Genomic DNA, 18,115 nt, shown 5'->3' with positions numbered 1-18,115 from the left:
GGCTACTGATCCACAAGGAGTTTAGGTAAATTGAAAGAGTTCAGTGTGCATGTAAAGACTGTTTAAATTAGAAATATACAAAAGGTAGATAATGATCGTATATGGAACTTATTGTTAATATTATATTAATTTATAGTAAACAAGTTATTGCACATAAACGTTGGCGCAGGAGGCCTGTTTATACAGGAAAAGTTAAACAATGGCAAGCGTAAACCTGAGTAAGTATAACTATCACTTTCATTATTTGGACCGATAGGCTACAGACCTATTATCATAGGTTGGGACGATTACTACTGTAGTAGATTTACTAAAAAAGTAAAGATATTTTAATATATGTTTTATATTTATGCACTACACTTTGTATCGCGTGTATGTTTTTGTTGCTTAATAACAAATTAAATATGATTTAATGTCTAAAATTACTGGGTGAAAAAACAAACCTGTGTATAATCTGACCCCCTTCTCAGCCCGCAGTCCCCCAAGCGGAGGAGGTGCAATCCTCTACCGGGGACTCCGACTACTCCTTCCCCGCAGAGGTGCAGTCTTCGCCCGTCAACAGAGAGCCCGTCACACTCGATGTCGCCCCAGTCTATGGGTGGAGAACACAGGCTAACTCCAGGTGGTAAAATGCTTGATTCTCGCCATTTAATGTCGGTTTGTTTGACATGGAGGAGGGGAATGGGGGGTTGTTTAATCTCAGCTAACCAGCTAATTTAGTGGGTATTTGAATTTCGACAGTCCGTTAATTTAATTCCCCCTTAAATTCCAACCTTTAAATTCCAACCTTATACAGCTACAATAGCTGTATAAGGTTGTTTCTTGATGGATGGTATAGTTGTGGGTTTGGGCTGTAGTTGATTATGCAGTTTGGATGAATAGCTGTTTTGAGCTCGGCTAGCTAACGTTAGGTTGAAAGCGGCCGCTAATACAGACTAGGTGACACAGAGCTTCATTTAACTCCCATGGCTTTGTGTGAACACACGCAGTCATCGACCATTACTACCTTAAACAATACACATGACAAAGTCTTTCTATAAACGCCTAGCTCTGGCCTGGATGGTTAACGTTTATCGCTGCGTTCAGCCAGTTAGTTTATCAGCAGGATTGAACCATTATGCCCAAACAAAGAGGAAAGGTGGGTATGTGCGCGAGGGCATTCAAGTACTCGTCGGAAATGTAACGCCCCTTACCCTAATCGCGAGCTTCATCTTTCAAAATAAAGGTAAAGACAGAGCCCGAAAGGGGAACAGAGTCTCCTGACAGACACAGTGATGAATATGTGTTTGCACAAGCCACGGTTAAGACAGCTGACTCCACTGTGATGTATCTCTCTCGCGCGCTCTCTCGCTCGCTCGCGCACACACACACACACACCCCTCTCTCGCTCGCGCGCACACACACACACGATGCGCAAAACTCCGCATTTGAACAGTCAGTAGCAAATACTTAAACTAATAACAAAACCGTAGCTGATTATGAATTACCTCCTCTCCTAGGTTCACGAAACGGTCGTCCATAAAATGCATTGCTGTTCTGTTGTAAGTAATCTTAAAGATTCCTAAATGCATCTACTTTCGGAAGGCCAAATAAAGTGCTTTTGCTTTCGCACTGAAACAAACAGCGTCTTCCTGACATGGCTGTTTCAACACTAACTGCGGTTACTGAAACCACGCCTTCTTTCTTTGCGTGAACATTTGGGCGGCATTATGCTAATATTTCCACATAGTGAGGTAGATATGTGGGGGCGTGTTAGAACGAGCCATTTTGGGGGGGCGTGGCAGAGTCTTAACTTTGATAAAGAATATCTCTTTAGTTTTGAGACTTTAGTCTTTGCAACTTCAGGGATCTTATCTATGCACAATCAGCTTGTAACACTCCAAAGAGAAAAGAAAACTTGAAATCGCATCATATGACCCCTTTAAATTTGCAAAGTCAAGCTTCAGCTCAATATTGCCAATAATGTGCAGCACAGTATGGGTATCATTACCCTGCTGAAAAAAACAATAGAAACCATCACAGAAGTTCTTATAGTTTCCATTAAATCATTAAACCATTACAAAATTCCTTTTTGTTTTGGGCATTATTCCAATAGGAATTACTGTTGTTCTATTGGTTGCCATCTGCCAGATTACATCCCACCAATAGACACCATTATAGTTTACATTAAAACCAAACAAATTCACATTATAACCCTGAAATCCATAACATTTTTGTTGTTTTGGGAGGGGTTCTATTGTTTTCTTTTTTTTTTTTTTTTTAGCAGGCAAGATTATAACTACTTTACTGAATTTCACAGAAAATATTTGTTTAGCCTACTCACGTGCTGTCCGAGCCGAGCTGTGGCTTTGTGTGTGTGTGCAGCGCCGCTGGCGCAAACAAAATTAATCTATCACAACGCTTGTCCCCCCCCCCCCCGGGCCCATGGGAGCCCTTTTTTTTTGGGGGGGGGTTTTTTTTTTTTTTTTTTTTTTTTTTAGCAGGCAAGATTATAACTACTTTACTGAATTTCACAGAAAATATTTGTTTATTTTTTATAAATAAAGAACTGTTTCTTAAGTCAATTATTAAAGTATTACATATGTTACATTGGCTGATTTATTAATTTTAAGTATTTGGGATATTAAGAGCAAGTGGAAAATGTGCTGAAGGTTTAATTTCAAGGTTTAACATTTGTTTTAAACGCGGAGCCAGGCGCGAGTCGACACAGGTTGTGCGTGCGTCAAGCCTCATCCATACTGCCAGATGCACTCGTGGAGTGGAGACTTGCGGAGCCGGGTGCGAGTATAAACGAGCATTACGAGGCAGGCTGTGTGAGTGCGGCAAGCATGAACGGCTCGTCTGTGACGCGGTTAAGTTGCATACGTTTTTCTTTAGTTTTAATTTGCCTAACTATCGATCTGACCCAGTAGACGCCATAATCCCACTCTGTCTCGCTCCCGGTTTCTGGATTTTTTTTTTCTTTGTTTTTTTTGATGGTGGGTGTTTACGCAGTTGGCTAGAGCAGTGCTGATTGGGGAGAACGGATGTGCGCTCGCTCTCTATTGGTTAGTAAGACTGCAACTCAAGGCTATCTTAAATACAGATCTTCTGCGGGTCCTTAAAAACTCCTAAAGCGAGTTATCAAATTTAAGGCCATAAAAATGTTTAAATGTTAAATGGTATAAGAAATGTCTTAATTATAATTTCAAGAGGTCTTTCAGTTGGGGACGGAAAGACAAGAGTTGCGATATGGCTGGATTAAACTTCAAAAGGCAATGATGTCATTGAATAAATGTGAGCGCTGCACGTTTCAAGTCAAAATGCGGTGCGGGTGTCTTTATTTGAATGTAGCTGAAGGGAACGGACGGTCCTCAGAAACGTGTCGTTGGCATTTTAATTTAATTTGACCTATAATTCCTGATAAAACTGCGTTTATGAGTGCGGAGCTGCTTTGTGGGGGTTCTATTGTTTTCTTTTTTTTTTTTTTTTTAGCAGGCAAGATTATAACTACTTTACTGAATTTCACAGAAAATATTTGTTTATTTTTTATAAATAAAGAACTGTTTCTTAAGTCAATTATTAAAGTATTACATATGTTACATTGGCTGATTTATTAATTTTAAGTATTTGGGATATTAAGAGCAAGTGGAAAATGTGCTGAAGGTTTAATTTCAAGGTTTAGATTCGCGCCGCGTGGGGCAGAGAGGTGCGAGTATGAGAAGCATTCACAGACACAGGCTGTGTGTGCACTCTTCTGAATTGGGAATAGCCAACATGCATTATAAACTTTTCAAATTAATCTGTTGGGGAGATAAAATGTGTAAGATAACGTTCACTTACTAACAAAAACATCTAAGAATGTATCTTTTATTCTCCAGTACTGAAAACAGAACCGATAAGGGAGCCCTTGATATACGCTGTGACAGCAGCTCTTGGAAATTACCTTTTTTTTTTTGTTCATTGTCTGTCATTTCGAAGCTTAAGTTGCATACGTTTTTCTTTAGTTTTAATTTGCCTAACTATCGATCTGACCCAGTAGACGCCATAATCCCACTCTGTCTCGCTCCCGGTTTCTGGATTTTTTTTTTCTTTGTTTTTTTTGATGGTGGGTGTTTACGCAGTTGGCTAGAGCAGTGCTGATTGGGGAGAACGGATGTGCGCTCGCTCTCTATTGGTTAGTAAGACTGCAACTCAAGGCTGTCATGCATATGCTCTGGAACAGAGTAATATCGCGTCCATATCGCAGGCTTTGCGATTAGGAAATTGCAATGTCTCAAATCGCGATTTCGATTAATCGCACAGCCCTATTACACGGCGCGATGCAACGCGTAAAAAGACAGTATAAGTAATTATAATCCGTAATTATGTCCCCACTGGATGAAACAAATGCCTCGTTTATAATAATGGGTTTTAATGTTTGTCTCGTCGCTCCGGCCGGACAGAGCATCACAGTATGGTAGGGGTGTAACATTTCCGTTACACGCTTGAGGTATTCGGCCAATCACAACGCTCTGGATAGCTGGCCAATCAGAGCACACCTCGCTTTTCAGACCGATGAGCTTTGTAAAAATCAACATGTTTCAGAAAGGCGGGGCATAGAGGAGAAACAATGTACAGTATGTGGAAAATGTGTTTTTTGAACCTTAAACCGCATGCACACATTTCATTACACCAAATACACAAAATAATGTTCTTTTTAGCAGCATCATATGACCCCTTTAATATAGGCTGTAATACTTGTAATACTGTTTTATGTGAAATTTATGGACCCTTGGCGAACCTGCCCAAATCCTGCTGTTTAGCGCTTGTAAAACAGTCACCAGCTTTATTACGTTTAAAAAGATCCAAGATGCCACAATGAATAGATTAGTAAACTATGGGTGGAATAAATAACACTAGTAAAGTTAGAAGCAAATTCTTGCACTATACCTTAATCTAATATTTGTTAAATGTAGGTGCTAAGTTCAGCTCTCATCACAGGGCTCGCAAAATCGCTTGCCTGAAGTCCCGGGGCTGTTGTGATTTCCAGTCGGGCTACCAAAATATATCACCACTCAGCCCGACGGGTTATCTTAAATACAGATCTTCTGCGGGTCCTTAAAAACTCCTAAAGCGAGTTATCAAATTTAAGGCCATAAAAATGTTTAAATGTTAAATGGTATAAGAAATGTCTTAATTATAATTTCAAGAGGTCTTTCAGTTGGGGACGGAAAGACAAGAGTTGCGATATGGCTGGATTAAACTTCAAAAGGCAATGATGTCATTGAATAAATGTGAGCGCTGCACGTTTCAAGTCAAAATGCGGTGCGGGTGTCTTTATTTGAATGTAGCTGAAGGGAACGGACGGTCCTCAGAAACGTGTCGTTGGCATTTTAATTTAATTTGACCTATAATTCCTGATAAAACTGCGTTTATGAGTGCGGAGCTGCTTTGTGTACAGCCGTTTCCGGGGAAACCGCAATATTTCAGAGCTCCTGAAGCGCCACCTCGTGGCAGAGAATGAATTTGCATTTCCAATAAGCCTTTCTTTGTCAGATCAATGCAAATATCAACCATGTTTTTACGCAGCAAACACAGAGTTGTAAATGAGAACGAAGTGAATGTGCCTTCTAAAAATCTAAACAATTAAGATATTTATACGTTTTACATTGACATAATAATTTATATGCTCGATTGATCCCTTTTCATAAAAATGGTCTAAAGGCTGAAATGCTGTTGTATAAGATTTGTTTTTGTGAAAACCTGTATCTGAACTGTAAATCATGTTTTATGGCTTAATACTGTGTGTTACCATAGACATTGTCCAACACCACTCATGTGCGTTCATTTTACTTGTGCAGCTCTTAAAATGGGCCATAAATCGCCATACATTTAAAAAAAATAAAAAATAATTCTGCAGATACCCTGTAAATAGTTAAATAAAATTCCTTCCTTCATATTTGTGTATTGAAAATATTTTTGATTGACATTTAAACTCCTATCTGATTTTCTATATGTATATTTTTTGGGGCTAGTTAAATTCATTTTCGGGCTACCAAAATCTGAAGAGTACCTGCCTGAAGGGCTACCAGGGATTTTGAAATTTTGCGAGCCCTGCATCAGTAGGATTGGGAATATAAGAAAATTTATGATTTGGGTTCAGGTTTTTAACGATTCCCATTTAATTAACAACTCTTCTAGTACATTGGAGGGAATTAGGGCTGCAACTAACGATTTTTTCAATTAATTGGATTAAAAATATATATATATATTTTTTTTATTGACAAAAAACACTTCCACATTCTGCCCAATGTCCTTCAAACAAACGTGCCAACTGAATGCTCTGAAAACATACAGTGCTTAACAATTTATTTGACCACCTGCCATAATAAAGAGAAAACACATTTTATGAATGTCAAAAAAAAATTTAAATCAAAAAATGTTATTGTCATTTATTGGGCAAATAAACTTAAACAACTAAATAGTATTTATTCACAAAAAGGGCCTCCTATGCCCTTCATAACAGCTTGCATTCTTGCTGGCATTATGTACTTTTTGACTAATTGGGTATCTGAAAAAAAAAAAACACTATAAAGCTCTCTGCCTTTCATAAAAAACAGCAGTAATTGTATTATAGCATTAGAAAGAGCCTACTACTGTTACTAAAGAGCTTGCACGTATTGGAGGATTAACCAATACAGAAAGCTAAAAAATTATTTTGGTAATCACCAGTAGCCTACTGTTAGTTTAGAGCAGCAGTGGCACAAACCATAATTTGTTAACCTTGCATAAATTTGTTTTAATAAATTTAAGCATTGTATATAGTAGTGCTGGGAGGTATACCAGTTCATACCGAATACTGGTGTTTATTTTTATGATATGAATTTTTTAAATTCCGCAATACCAGTGTATGTTGCTTAAACAACATTCGGAACGCGACACTGTTTGAAAGGGGTCCCTTTTCACTGTTGCACTGTGGTGAGGGAACAGCTGTATGTGTTACTAAGCGTGAAAGTGCCAAAACTGAAGCTGTAGAACTAATAGAACGTGATGACACAGAAGAACTCATCCACAATTTCCATCAGCTCCTGCGTCTCTCACACACAAGTACGACTTTAGCACTAGATTTAGCAACTTTCAGACCCTTTTAGCAGGTTTTTTCCCATAGAATATTCATACTGACAAACCTAGCGACTTTTTTGGATAAACCTTAGCTATGGTTCAGTTGGAAGATTTCGCTAGTGCTGTCCCGCGAACGCGAGGTCTGACTTTCCGGGAGAAGTGTCACCTCTCTCGGCATCTGTTCTCTGCAGTGAGCGGCAGAGAAGCAGCTCATTCAGTTGGCCGCAACGCAGGCGACTCGTCAATAAATGAGTACAAAACAGCGTTTCCAAGCACCTGTTGCTTACTGATTGTTTGGAATTATAAATATGAGGGTAGTTCGTCTGTTAATATCAGTTTGTTGTTTTTAGTTTGTTACACAGACGCAGGCAGTGCTCTGCATGAGACAAAGTAATCTAGCCAAAACAACCGCATAGCCACTCTTTAGTGTAGATGCATGTTGATTTTATCAGACGATGCCGCGATTATAAATGAGAGGGACTCCTGGTTAACATGTATTAAAAGGGGTCGTGTTTAGTCACTATTTAGAGTGGTATTTTTTGACTATTCACTCATGACAGTAAAATAGGGCATTCTAAGTCAATATACTGCAGTATTTCCTCTCTCAATCAGTAGAAAATATGGTTAACACCCGGTCATGCATGAAAAAAAAAATACCGTCATGTACCGTGAAACCGGTATAATTTTGAAAAGTACCGTGATATAAATTTGATCATACCGCCCAGCACTATTATATAGTTATATGTGTATATAGTTTAAATCTTTGCATTAAAAATTACAATAATAAAGATGAAAAATCACAAACTCAGTTGTAACCAATAGGTAAGTGTAATGTTCTGCAAGAACACATTCACTTTGATCAGTCACGTCTTCCTGTCATTTCTCTAAATACCGTCATGTACCGTGAAACCGGTATAATTTTGAAAAGTACCGTGATATAAATTTGATCATACCGCCCAGCACTATTATATAGTTATGTGTATATAGTTTAAATCTTTGCATTAAAAATTACAATAATAAAGATGAAAAATCACAAACTCAGTTGTAACCAATAGGTAAGAGTAATGTTCTGCAGGAACACACGTTCACTTTGACCACAGTCACGTCTTCCTGTCATTTCTTTATCCTGTAATAGGCAGTTATGAAGCGTCTGATATTTATATTCAGACAGTTACACGCTGTTATCCCCTTAAAGTTCCTACACTCATAAAATACTCCCAATGCATGTTAACCTTTAAACCTCGATTTAACTTTCAACAACCGATATTTCAGCACAATTAATGTTTTTGCGCTGATTATTAATTCTCTCTTTTCCGTCTCTGACACGCGAGCACGCGCCCGCCGCTCATTCAGTAAAGATTAAAACTTAGCACAGACTGTCAGGACAGACCTGTATGTATGTATGTGTGTATGTATGTGTGTATGTATGTGTGTATGTATGTGTGTATGTGTGTATGTGTGTAATAATATAGTGCTCCAATCCGTTCTTGTAACTAAAGCCTGTAATACTTTCTGTGTCCGCTAGGGTATGGTATGCGTGACGTAAAAATCGTCATCAGAGAGTGTGCGTGAAGGCTCCGCGCCTCCCATTTTTTGTGACCATGTGCACAAGTATGCACGGTCAGTAGGCTACTGCGCATGCGCAGGCTGTGAAGAAGCCCGTTGCTACTCAAACCTGTACAATCCGTCGATAAAACAATATAAAGACAGCCTGATGTGCAATAATTCTGGCCAATTGTTTGTTCACATGTATGTTTGTTTGTTCAAGCCGATCTACTACGCATGTATGGAACACGTCCGCAGAGAGGACCATCAGCGTATGCTTTCGGTAGTATAAATACAAGTAGTCCGCATCCGCGCTGTCCGTGTATGCGTCCGGATTGCTAATGCGGAAAGTATAACACCGGCTTAACTCGTTCGTCTCTCCCGCATTAAACCTTAACTGCCGGTGCAGCAAAATAAACAGCAATTTCACAATGATTATAAGGTCTGTGCGCTACACTACATTCTTTATTATTAAACAAAGTGATTAGAACAATGTCAGTGTACATTAATCGACACATTCTAAGATTTCTTTAACGTTACCTGGAAACCTAAAGCTGCACTAGGTGCACATCACATTAGCACAAAAACTTGATATTTTGAGCACTCAATTGAAAATGTGTACACAACGTATCAATAGTACTTGCAGGTTGTGCTTCGGAGAGCTTGTTAGTCAAAATTAAGAAGATTAGAAGAAGCCAATGAAGATAAAAGCCAAGATTAGAGAAGCAGTCCTTGGTAAAATGACACGCGCACAACAAAAGGTTGGAATTGTATTTCTGTGGTATCCTTAAACACAGCATCTTCTCAACATGATGTAAACGCACTAACTAGCGGAAGTGTTTGTGGACAGGTCAGACTCTGTTCATATTTCGCGGGCAGGCGGGGATTATGCAAATGTGTTACCCAGTGACGTATACCGGTAACAGGCAAAAGATTCGAAAATATGATGACGCGTTAAGGCGATTCAGAATCGACTCTCTTTTGAGAAACAATATCTTTATTTATCATGCACTTTTTTTGATTAACAACTTTGCAGATTGTTTTCATTTAAGGATAGCTACGTTATAAACTGCAAAAGAGATATTTTTCAAAAACCCATATGACCTGCTCTTTAAAATAAAGAATTCTCATGTTTTGGGCAGCTTGGATCACGTAACTCTCCCGCAGCATCTCATTCAGTTTCCTCCACTATTTTGAAATGCATTTTTCCCATAAAAATGCATAGTTCTGTGCTGTAATTTGACGCGACCGGCTGAAGTTGGACGTGCACTGTGGGCAGAACCGACTAATCGATAATGAGAATCGTTGTCGATGATTTTCATAATCGATAATAATCAATTTGATCGATTAGTTGTTACAGCCCCAGAGGGAATATTTGATCAGAGTTGAAATACTTTGAGCCGAACATGATAAAAGTAATCACTTGTGATTCAGTTTTAAGGCCTGTTAACACAAACAAATTTGATGCAATTTAAATGTTTGGACCAACACAAACATTTGCCTTTCATCATTCTTTTCCATCACAATGCAAAGAAAACAAATTTTTGTGCAAAATGGTGGTGTGAACAGGCCTTAATTCATCATCTCTGATTCAAGTGTTTTTACTGCTTCTTTCCCCTATTTTTAGATTCACAAAATGGTATTATAGTAACCTGTGTGAGTAAATTAAGCAGGCTAATGGGGTGTTAGTATGCTAAGTTTGTTATTGTTATTAGTATTCTGAGATGGCAAAATAATTGGTTAGCGTTATGAATAATCATTTACATGTTAATTTGATTGTTCATTCAGTTTGGTTTAAATAATGAGATTTGTGACATAATTGTTTAAAATTAGTAGTTGTTTTTACAAAGTTAAGTGGCATGCGTCATAGCGTGAATTTTGAAGGATTTCTAATCAGGTGCCATATAGAGAACCCATTTTATGTTCCTTCAGCCAGTGTAATTGCTTTAGTGTCCTAGGGGGGATTGTATCTTGCATGACAAATGTCATGAACATTTTCAGAGAGCTTATTCTCTGTTCCCAAGCCTGCTCATCAGTGCCTGGTTGAAATGGCAAGGAATGTAATTGCCCTTAAAGCCCACTGAAGTGTTTGATAGCCTTGCCTTTGTGAAGCCAAATGCCCCTTATTGTTTTCATAGAACAACCCTCATTAATATCCTCATTTAGGTTTATGTTTCTTGACAGCCACATTTGAATATCATCCATTTATGTTCTTGATCAGCAGCTCGCAGGATCTGTTTATGAGCCTCTGTCTTGATATTTAAAGCCATGTCTGAGGTTGCTTCATCCTGTTTGTTGTGTTCTAACATCTAACATTCAAACACGAAAGCCTTTTGCTTAATACTAATTAACGTGATCATCTACAACACACCAAATCTCAAAGCGAATCACGCTCACTGCAGGACCACACCATGGGCTTGAGCCCCTTAACTTGTGGGCACTTCCTGCCAGTTTGGGGTTTTTAAATTCACTCCTCAAAGCCTCGGCAGTGTAGTGAATAAGACGCCTCAACTCTACACCCACTTACGCTCCCCTCCCCCCCAGTCCAGTTAATCCCACACCTCCATTGTGGTCGTATTATCCCTGTTCTGTGCTTTTGGGCCTTGAATCGCTCCCCATCCTCTCTCAGGAAGCCACTGTGATTGATTGCTTGGTTTGACCATATAAGGTTACAGTTGCTAAGTAACCCGTTGGACCTAGTCTCAGCATTTGATATAGGCGGAGGGCCTCACCTGTCATTCAAGGTGGCTGGTGTTGCCCGGTAACTGTCTCTGACAATTTCTTGCATATTTCTGTAGCTGTAGTATCTAAAATTGACTTTTGCATAATCAGAAATATTTATTTTTCTCATTCTCATGGCATCCAAAACCTGTTAGATTTTCTTTGGACTGCAGTAGGGTTTCAACTAAGGATTTTTTTTGATAATTGATTAATCTGGTTATTAATTTAATTTGTTTAAATTTCAAAATAAAATTTTAAAAAATCCATTTACTAGTTATTTTAGAAAAGTATATTTGAGTCGGAATTAATGCACGCCTAATCTATTGCACTGTTTGATGCATATGCATGCCTGGCTCTCATTTACTATAGTGTAAAGTTGAACAGAGATTTAAGTAGGGCTGCACGATTAATCAATTAAATTTGAAAGGCGATAAATGGCGATTAGGCAGAAGCTGCGGTTTTCATGCGTATCTTTCAGTGAAGTACGGTTCTGTGATCAGTAGTAAATCTCCATCCAAAATCAGAGGGCGCTTTCGCACTGGAACTCCAAATACGCCCCGCAGAAGAAAACAAGAAATTCCTATAGCGGTTGCTGAATAAACAGAAGATTTTACTGCTTTCATTGATTCAATGTGACGAAACACACGACTACGACAATATATTTTGTTTATCTGAGTTCATCTTATTATAATTTTTATTATAATGAAGTATATAATAATAATGCAATGCTAATCGACATTATATCACTGCATAACCTTTATCACTGCTTGGAATACTATGAAATATGTTGCGTGTCTTATTGTGCAAGAAGCCACATCTCACAGAAGGATTTATTTCAAACACTCGTCTGACGTTATGAAGTGAATTTGGAGTAAAAACATGTTAGTAAATGGTATTTTCACGTGCTTTCAGATGGAACAGCATTCGCTACACAGAGCCGTAGTTCACTGACAAGCGACGCAAACAGCTTTCATAATCGCGGAACGATTTCTTCGATTTCATTGCGCGATTATGAACGCGATATTGCGTAGCTTGTCAGTGAACTACGGCTCTGTGTAGTAAATGCTGCTCCATTTGAAAGCATGTGATGGAGATTTACTACTGATTACAGAACCGGCTTTACTGACAAGATGCGCATGACAATTGCATTTGATTAATCGTGCAGCCCTAGATTTAAAGGGGTCATATGTTGCTAAAAAGAACATTTATTTGGTGTAATGAAATGTTTATGCGGTTTAAGGTTCAAAAAACATTTTTCCACATACTGTACATTATTGTTTCTCCTCTATGCCCCGCCTTTCTGAAACGTGTCGATTTTTACAAAGCTCATCGGTCTGAAAAAGGAGGTGTGCTGTGTTTGGCCAGCTATCCAGTGCGTTGTGATTGGCCGAATCGTGTGACTGAAATGTTACGCCCCTTACCATACTGTGATGCCCTGTGTCCCGGCCGGAGCGACGAGACAAAAACATTAAAACCCATTATAAACTAGGCATTTGTTGCATCCAGTGGGGACATAATTACGGATTATAATGTCTTTTTACGCGTTGCAGCGTGCTGCGTAAACACAAAATCATGTCTGCAAATGACAAACAACAAGACTCAAAACTTGCATTTGAATCCTCGGTGGCAAATTCTTTAATATAAAAAATTTACTTGCAGTCTGTGAGTCAGAACAGCCGGCATTGTAGTCTACTCTTCCAGGATCAGGAAACAGTCCTCCATAAAATGTGCTTCACACATCTGAATATTTGGGTTGAACTGTTCTGGAACAGTGTTGTAAATACAACTTAACCACTGATTTCTATTCGTGTCCTCTTTTGGAAGGCCAAACAAAGTAGGGCTGTACTCTGCTTTGGCCACAGTGAAAGCCGATCCTGCAATCCACAGCGTGAAGTTGATATATTTCCTCAGCGACCAGCACGGAACAGCTCTAGGCATGACGAAGTGGATACCGTCCTCTTTTGGAAGGCCAAACAAAGTAGTTTCGCTTTCACAACGAAACCGCATCTTCATGACATGGTGGCAGCAACAATACTACAGCTAGAGTAAAAGTTACGCCTTTCTTTGCGTGAACATTTGGGCGGCGTTATGCAAGTCTTCCTACATCATGACGTAGGCATGTGGGGGCGTGTTAGAACGAGCCGTTTTAGGTAGGCGTGGTTGACTTAACTTTTATAAAGAATATCTCTTTGGATTTGAGACTTTAGTCTTTGCAACTTTACAGATTTTCTTTATGCACCAAGAGCTTGTATCACTTCAAAGAGAAAGGAAAAATTGAAATGGCATCATATGACCCCTTTAAGTAGATAAGGATGCAATCGTAAAATTGAAGTTGTGGGCTGAGGAAAACAGATCTTGAGTGAGAGGGCAAGTCGAGTTAAACTACATGCTTTGTTTGAAGTGCTTAATGGCACATTTTTATGTTTAAGTCATCTTAGGCTATGCACTTTTCTCGCAGCATCTTATTCTGCACCCTCCGCTGTTTTCAAGATGGGTAGTCCATAGAAATGTTTTTCTTGTATAGTGCATTAAGGCGATTCAACGATTAATCAGATTTAGTTTTTTTTTTCATTGATTTTTATTTAGTAGTTGTAGCCCTATTCTGCAAGACACACAAAAACTTTTCACCATGCAAAGCAACATTGGGTGCCACTCACCCCCAAAAAGATTTGTTTTTCAAAATATCGTCTCGTGTTTCACAGAAGGGAGTCATACAGGTTTAGAAGGACATGAGGACAAGTACCTGATGACAGAATTTTAATGTTTGGGTGAACTTGTCCTATTTAACTTGGCCTTTTATTTTATTATTTTTTATTTTTTTTGGGCCAGAACCGTACAATGTACATTAGTAGTGCTGTTGTCATCAAGTAAGTACCTCTATTGTGAGGAAGAACCCTCAATAAGAGATTATCTACACTTCATTAGTGAGTCTTTTTCTTCTAATGTACTCCTTTCTAGAGTGAACGCTGGTGTAAAGTTGCGCTTGAGCCCCCATAACACCTCTTTATTGGGAACTCTAAGCCTTCCTGTGTTTAAACTAATAAAAACCAATCAGATGAGAGCTACATTGTAAACAGGAAGTCTCTTCTGCAGTGAGGCTCTTTGTTAGGTTGTAGTCACACTGCCTGCTTTGCTGGAATGCATTAGCATCAAGCTAGAGAAGCTGGCACTCCTTGAGTTTTCCCCTTTTTCCGTCCTTTAGTTGAAGGCCGATGCTAATAGAAGGGTAAACTCCGAGCACCCCACCCAAGATAAGTGATGCAAACATCCTCAGATAGATGTCTACCCTTAAAGCTTTAAATGACCTACATTCAGGAAGATAAGATACTCGCCCTCCAAATAATACTCTCCTTTGTGATAAATTAAGACGACTAGAGAAGATAATTTTATAGAGTATAGCTCACGAAAGTCATGCTGGTTTCTAATTCTAATTTTCGTCCACTGGTTGAAGGTTAAGACCAAACTCAACCCAGTTTTTCTAGAAAGAGACTCAGGATGTTCCCGGTTGCATTGCTCCCCTCCGCATTGCAGTCCTGTCACCCAGATTTGGTTTCCAGAAATAAGCCTGACCCACCTTAAAGCCATCCCGTTTTTCTCTTGTATGTGTTTGCTAGTGACGTTGTCAGTGTACCATTGTGGCTGATTGTAAAACTGAAGTGAAACTTATTTCTTCCCTCTTTCTTTTCGTCATGGGATCTGTGCTGAAAGCAGGATATCCTCTGTGCATTGTGTGCGCTTGAAGAAGTAACGCCAGTGATTACTGTTGTTCTTCACTACTTTGTTTTTGAAGATGATTGAACATAAGGAAGTTTATTCCTTGGAAATTATGGAATTCCAGAAAAACTTGGTGGTGGGGGGGGGACACGGATTTTTTATTTTTTTTCTCTCTCTTTAATTTAAGCTCAATTATCATTGTTATTAACTCTCGATTGTCTTTCTTTGACCCTCACAGAGCAGATCTTCCAGAACATTCGTCAGGAGTACAACCGTTATCAGAGGCGACGGCAGTTGGAAGGGGCCTTTAACCAGACTGAGCCCTGCAGCTCCACTGATATCCAGAGCTCCAGTCCGGCCCTCACCTCCCCCAGCTCTCCCACAGGTCAGTCCACTCAAGACATAATGTCCAGTGGTTTCAGACTTGTTCCTGAAGCCCTCCTGCCCCAACACTGCACAGTTTGAATGTCTCCTTTGTCTGGCACACTCATGAAACAAAGGAGCCGATGACCTGAATTAGGTGTGTTGAGACTTGTGCTTAGTTGGGGTGTGGTGGGGTGGGGTTGTTGTAGTGCTCAAACCATTTATCAATCATTTTATTTACACCACGGGTGGCTAGTTTTGTTCCTGGAAATCTTCTGCAATTCAGTTGCAACCCTGTTCCAACACACCAGCTGTAGTTACTAAATGTTCCTGAATGTTTTAATTAGCTGGATCAGATGCTTTTGATTAGGATTGTAGCTGCACTTTACAGGAAGGTATAATGTGGAGTGTGAAGATACAGTGTGCCAAATTTGTTGTCAGTAAAGTCGAATGGTGATGATTCTTTCATGTTTGAATACACAGAAATGTAAGAGAGAGATGAGTTATGGCAAAAAAGCACAAACTGATCACATGCGAACAGTTTCACCATTAAAAAGGTGGTTTATCAGTAGCAAGTGTTGTGATTTGTCATGAGGGTGAGAAACATCCCATGATAACTGTGACAGTTTTTTTATATATATTTTTAAGAACATTAATACCTTGATTCAGCAAGGATGCATCAAATTTGTCTTTGCTGTCACTTTTTATCATTTGTTACAAAATATTTAACAATTATCATGGTTTCCACTCAAATATTGCATAGAAAAACTGAAAAAAACATAGAAAAGAAATGTTACTTGAGCACCAAATCAGGATATTGGAGAGATTTCTATACTTTCAGCTTTGCCATCACCGGAATAAATTACATTTATAAAAAATATCAAAAAAGGAGTTACTTTCAATTGTAATAATATAGCCTTGGTGACCATAAGAGTTCTTTAAAAAAACACAATTAGTTTGAACTGTGGTGTAGGGATTTTGTAATTTTGAAAATAAAGTGACATGGTCAAGGATGGATATTCCGATTCGTGTGTATGTTTTTAGGTGCCTCATCATTGAAGAAGGATCAGCCACTGTTCACGCTGAGGCAGGTTGGCTATTTGTGCGAGCGCCTTATTAAAGATCATGAGGAGAAGATGCGCGAAGAGTATGAACAGATACTGAACACAAAGCTTGCAGGTACAACACATTGCAGATTCCACACAGTAATGTATTAGCTGAATTGACTGAATTGTGTTCTTAATGTGCTGTTTTTCTTTTTACCTCAAGAACAATATGAGTCCTTTGTGAAATTCACACAGGATCAGATTATGCGAAGATATGGCGCCAGGCCTGCAAGCTGTAAGTATATTAAATTCCTCTATTAGCAAGCCATTAACATTGTCATATTCATTTTTTTTTTCTCCCACATTCATTTTTCTTGTTTGTCCAAATTCTGATTATTGTCTCTCTTTATTTTCAGATGTGTCTTGAGGAACATTATAGATGGTACTAGCCACCCCTCAGCAGCTGGTTGCTGTAGAACCAGCTCCCTTCGTTTCACTTGAAATTTCCTCATACTTTTGATTCTCTATTTTTCCCTTTAAAAATGCTTGGGTGCTATGGTCTATCCACATTTAACTCATTTCTTTTGCTGAACTGTTACTTATGGCCCAACACCAAACATGCAAATCTAGATGCATTCTAAGAAAGTTTAATCTCTTAAGAATTTGTGGGAAAAGATGTCAAACTACCGCTGTAAAAAGCTTGGCTGATGCGATCATCTCTGTATAATGTAATGTGACTGACCTGCAGCAGATATACCAGACTCTTCCTCTATCCTTCAGTCTGTTTTTTTTTTAACTCCAACTTTTTTTTTTCTTTTTTTGACAAATAAAAGATCTGTGTTAAGTCAGCATTTGTACGGATTCGATTTCTTGCAGATATTTTGTAATAAATTGTGTAGGTTTGTGTTTGTTTGAATGTCAATTTGATTTGGTTCACTCAAACATGAATAATCCTTCATCATTTACTCGTCTTCATGATGTTCCAAACATCTGACTTTTCCCCTGTGTAACACAAAAAAACTTCAAAGAATATGCTGGTTGGTATCTGCTGTAGGATTTAATAATGATGGTGCACTGAAGTTGTTAAAAAAAATAAAATAATCGGCTCGGTTATTTTCAACTGAAAATTACTGAGAGTTTGCTAATAGATGAAGATTATTAGTGAATAAATTAAGACCCTGGGCCTCAAGGGTGCGCCATCCAGTTTGGTACAGAAAAGCCAACAACAATGAAAACAAATGTTTATGTATTTTTAATATATGGGTCCCATATAACCTAAGGCCTCTTAGACAAGGATCTTCATCTAGTAGGAGGGCTCCCTGGCACTCCTGTTATTATAGGGCCCTGTGAATATATGAATCCCTGCAAAGTGCAATCCTCTTATAGAACCATTGTTCCATCCGGTTTAAAATCATATTTATTCGAACCAATATTTGATCTTCCTCCTTTTGTGTGAAGAGTATCAGAAAAAGTACTATTTAGCAGAATGCGAAAGAGATTTATTGGCAAGTATTTTTGAACACACGGGATTTGTTTTGGGTGAGAAGAAGATTCCATTGCACAGATATACACTCTTATAAATAAAGGTGCTTAAAAGGTTCTTCACGGCAATGCCACAATTTTGGTTCCACAAAGAACCATTCAGT

The 18,115-nt window shown here is 38.7% G+C and overlaps 1 protein-coding gene across 1 annotated transcript; it reads left to right on the top strand.

The window, feature by feature from the left end:
• Window positions 1-462: 462 nt before the first annotated feature.
• Window positions 463-17,079, top strand: LOC107597130 (akirin-1-like; the record flags this gene model as incomplete). Its single annotated transcript, XM_016288075.1, has 5 exons — window positions 463-619; window positions 15,299-15,445; window positions 16,468-16,602; window positions 16,693-16,764; window positions 16,886-17,079. Coding segments are annotated over 5 exons (522 nt in total), but the record flags the coding sequence as incomplete, so codon positions are not given.
• Between the last annotated feature and the right edge of the window lie 1,036 nt (window positions 17,080-18,115).

Source organism: Sinocyclocheilus grahami, unplaced genomic scaffold, assembly GCF_001515645.1.
Source record: "Sinocyclocheilus grahami isolate Dianchi unplaced genomic scaffold, SAMN03320097.WGS_v1.1 scaffold228.1, whole genome shotgun sequence".
NCBI lineage: Eukaryota > Metazoa > Chordata > Actinopteri > Cypriniformes > Cyprinidae > Sinocyclocheilus > Sinocyclocheilus grahami.
The sequence above is the reverse complement of the archived record's forward strand: the minus strand, read 5'-3'. Positions and strand labels throughout refer to the sequence as shown.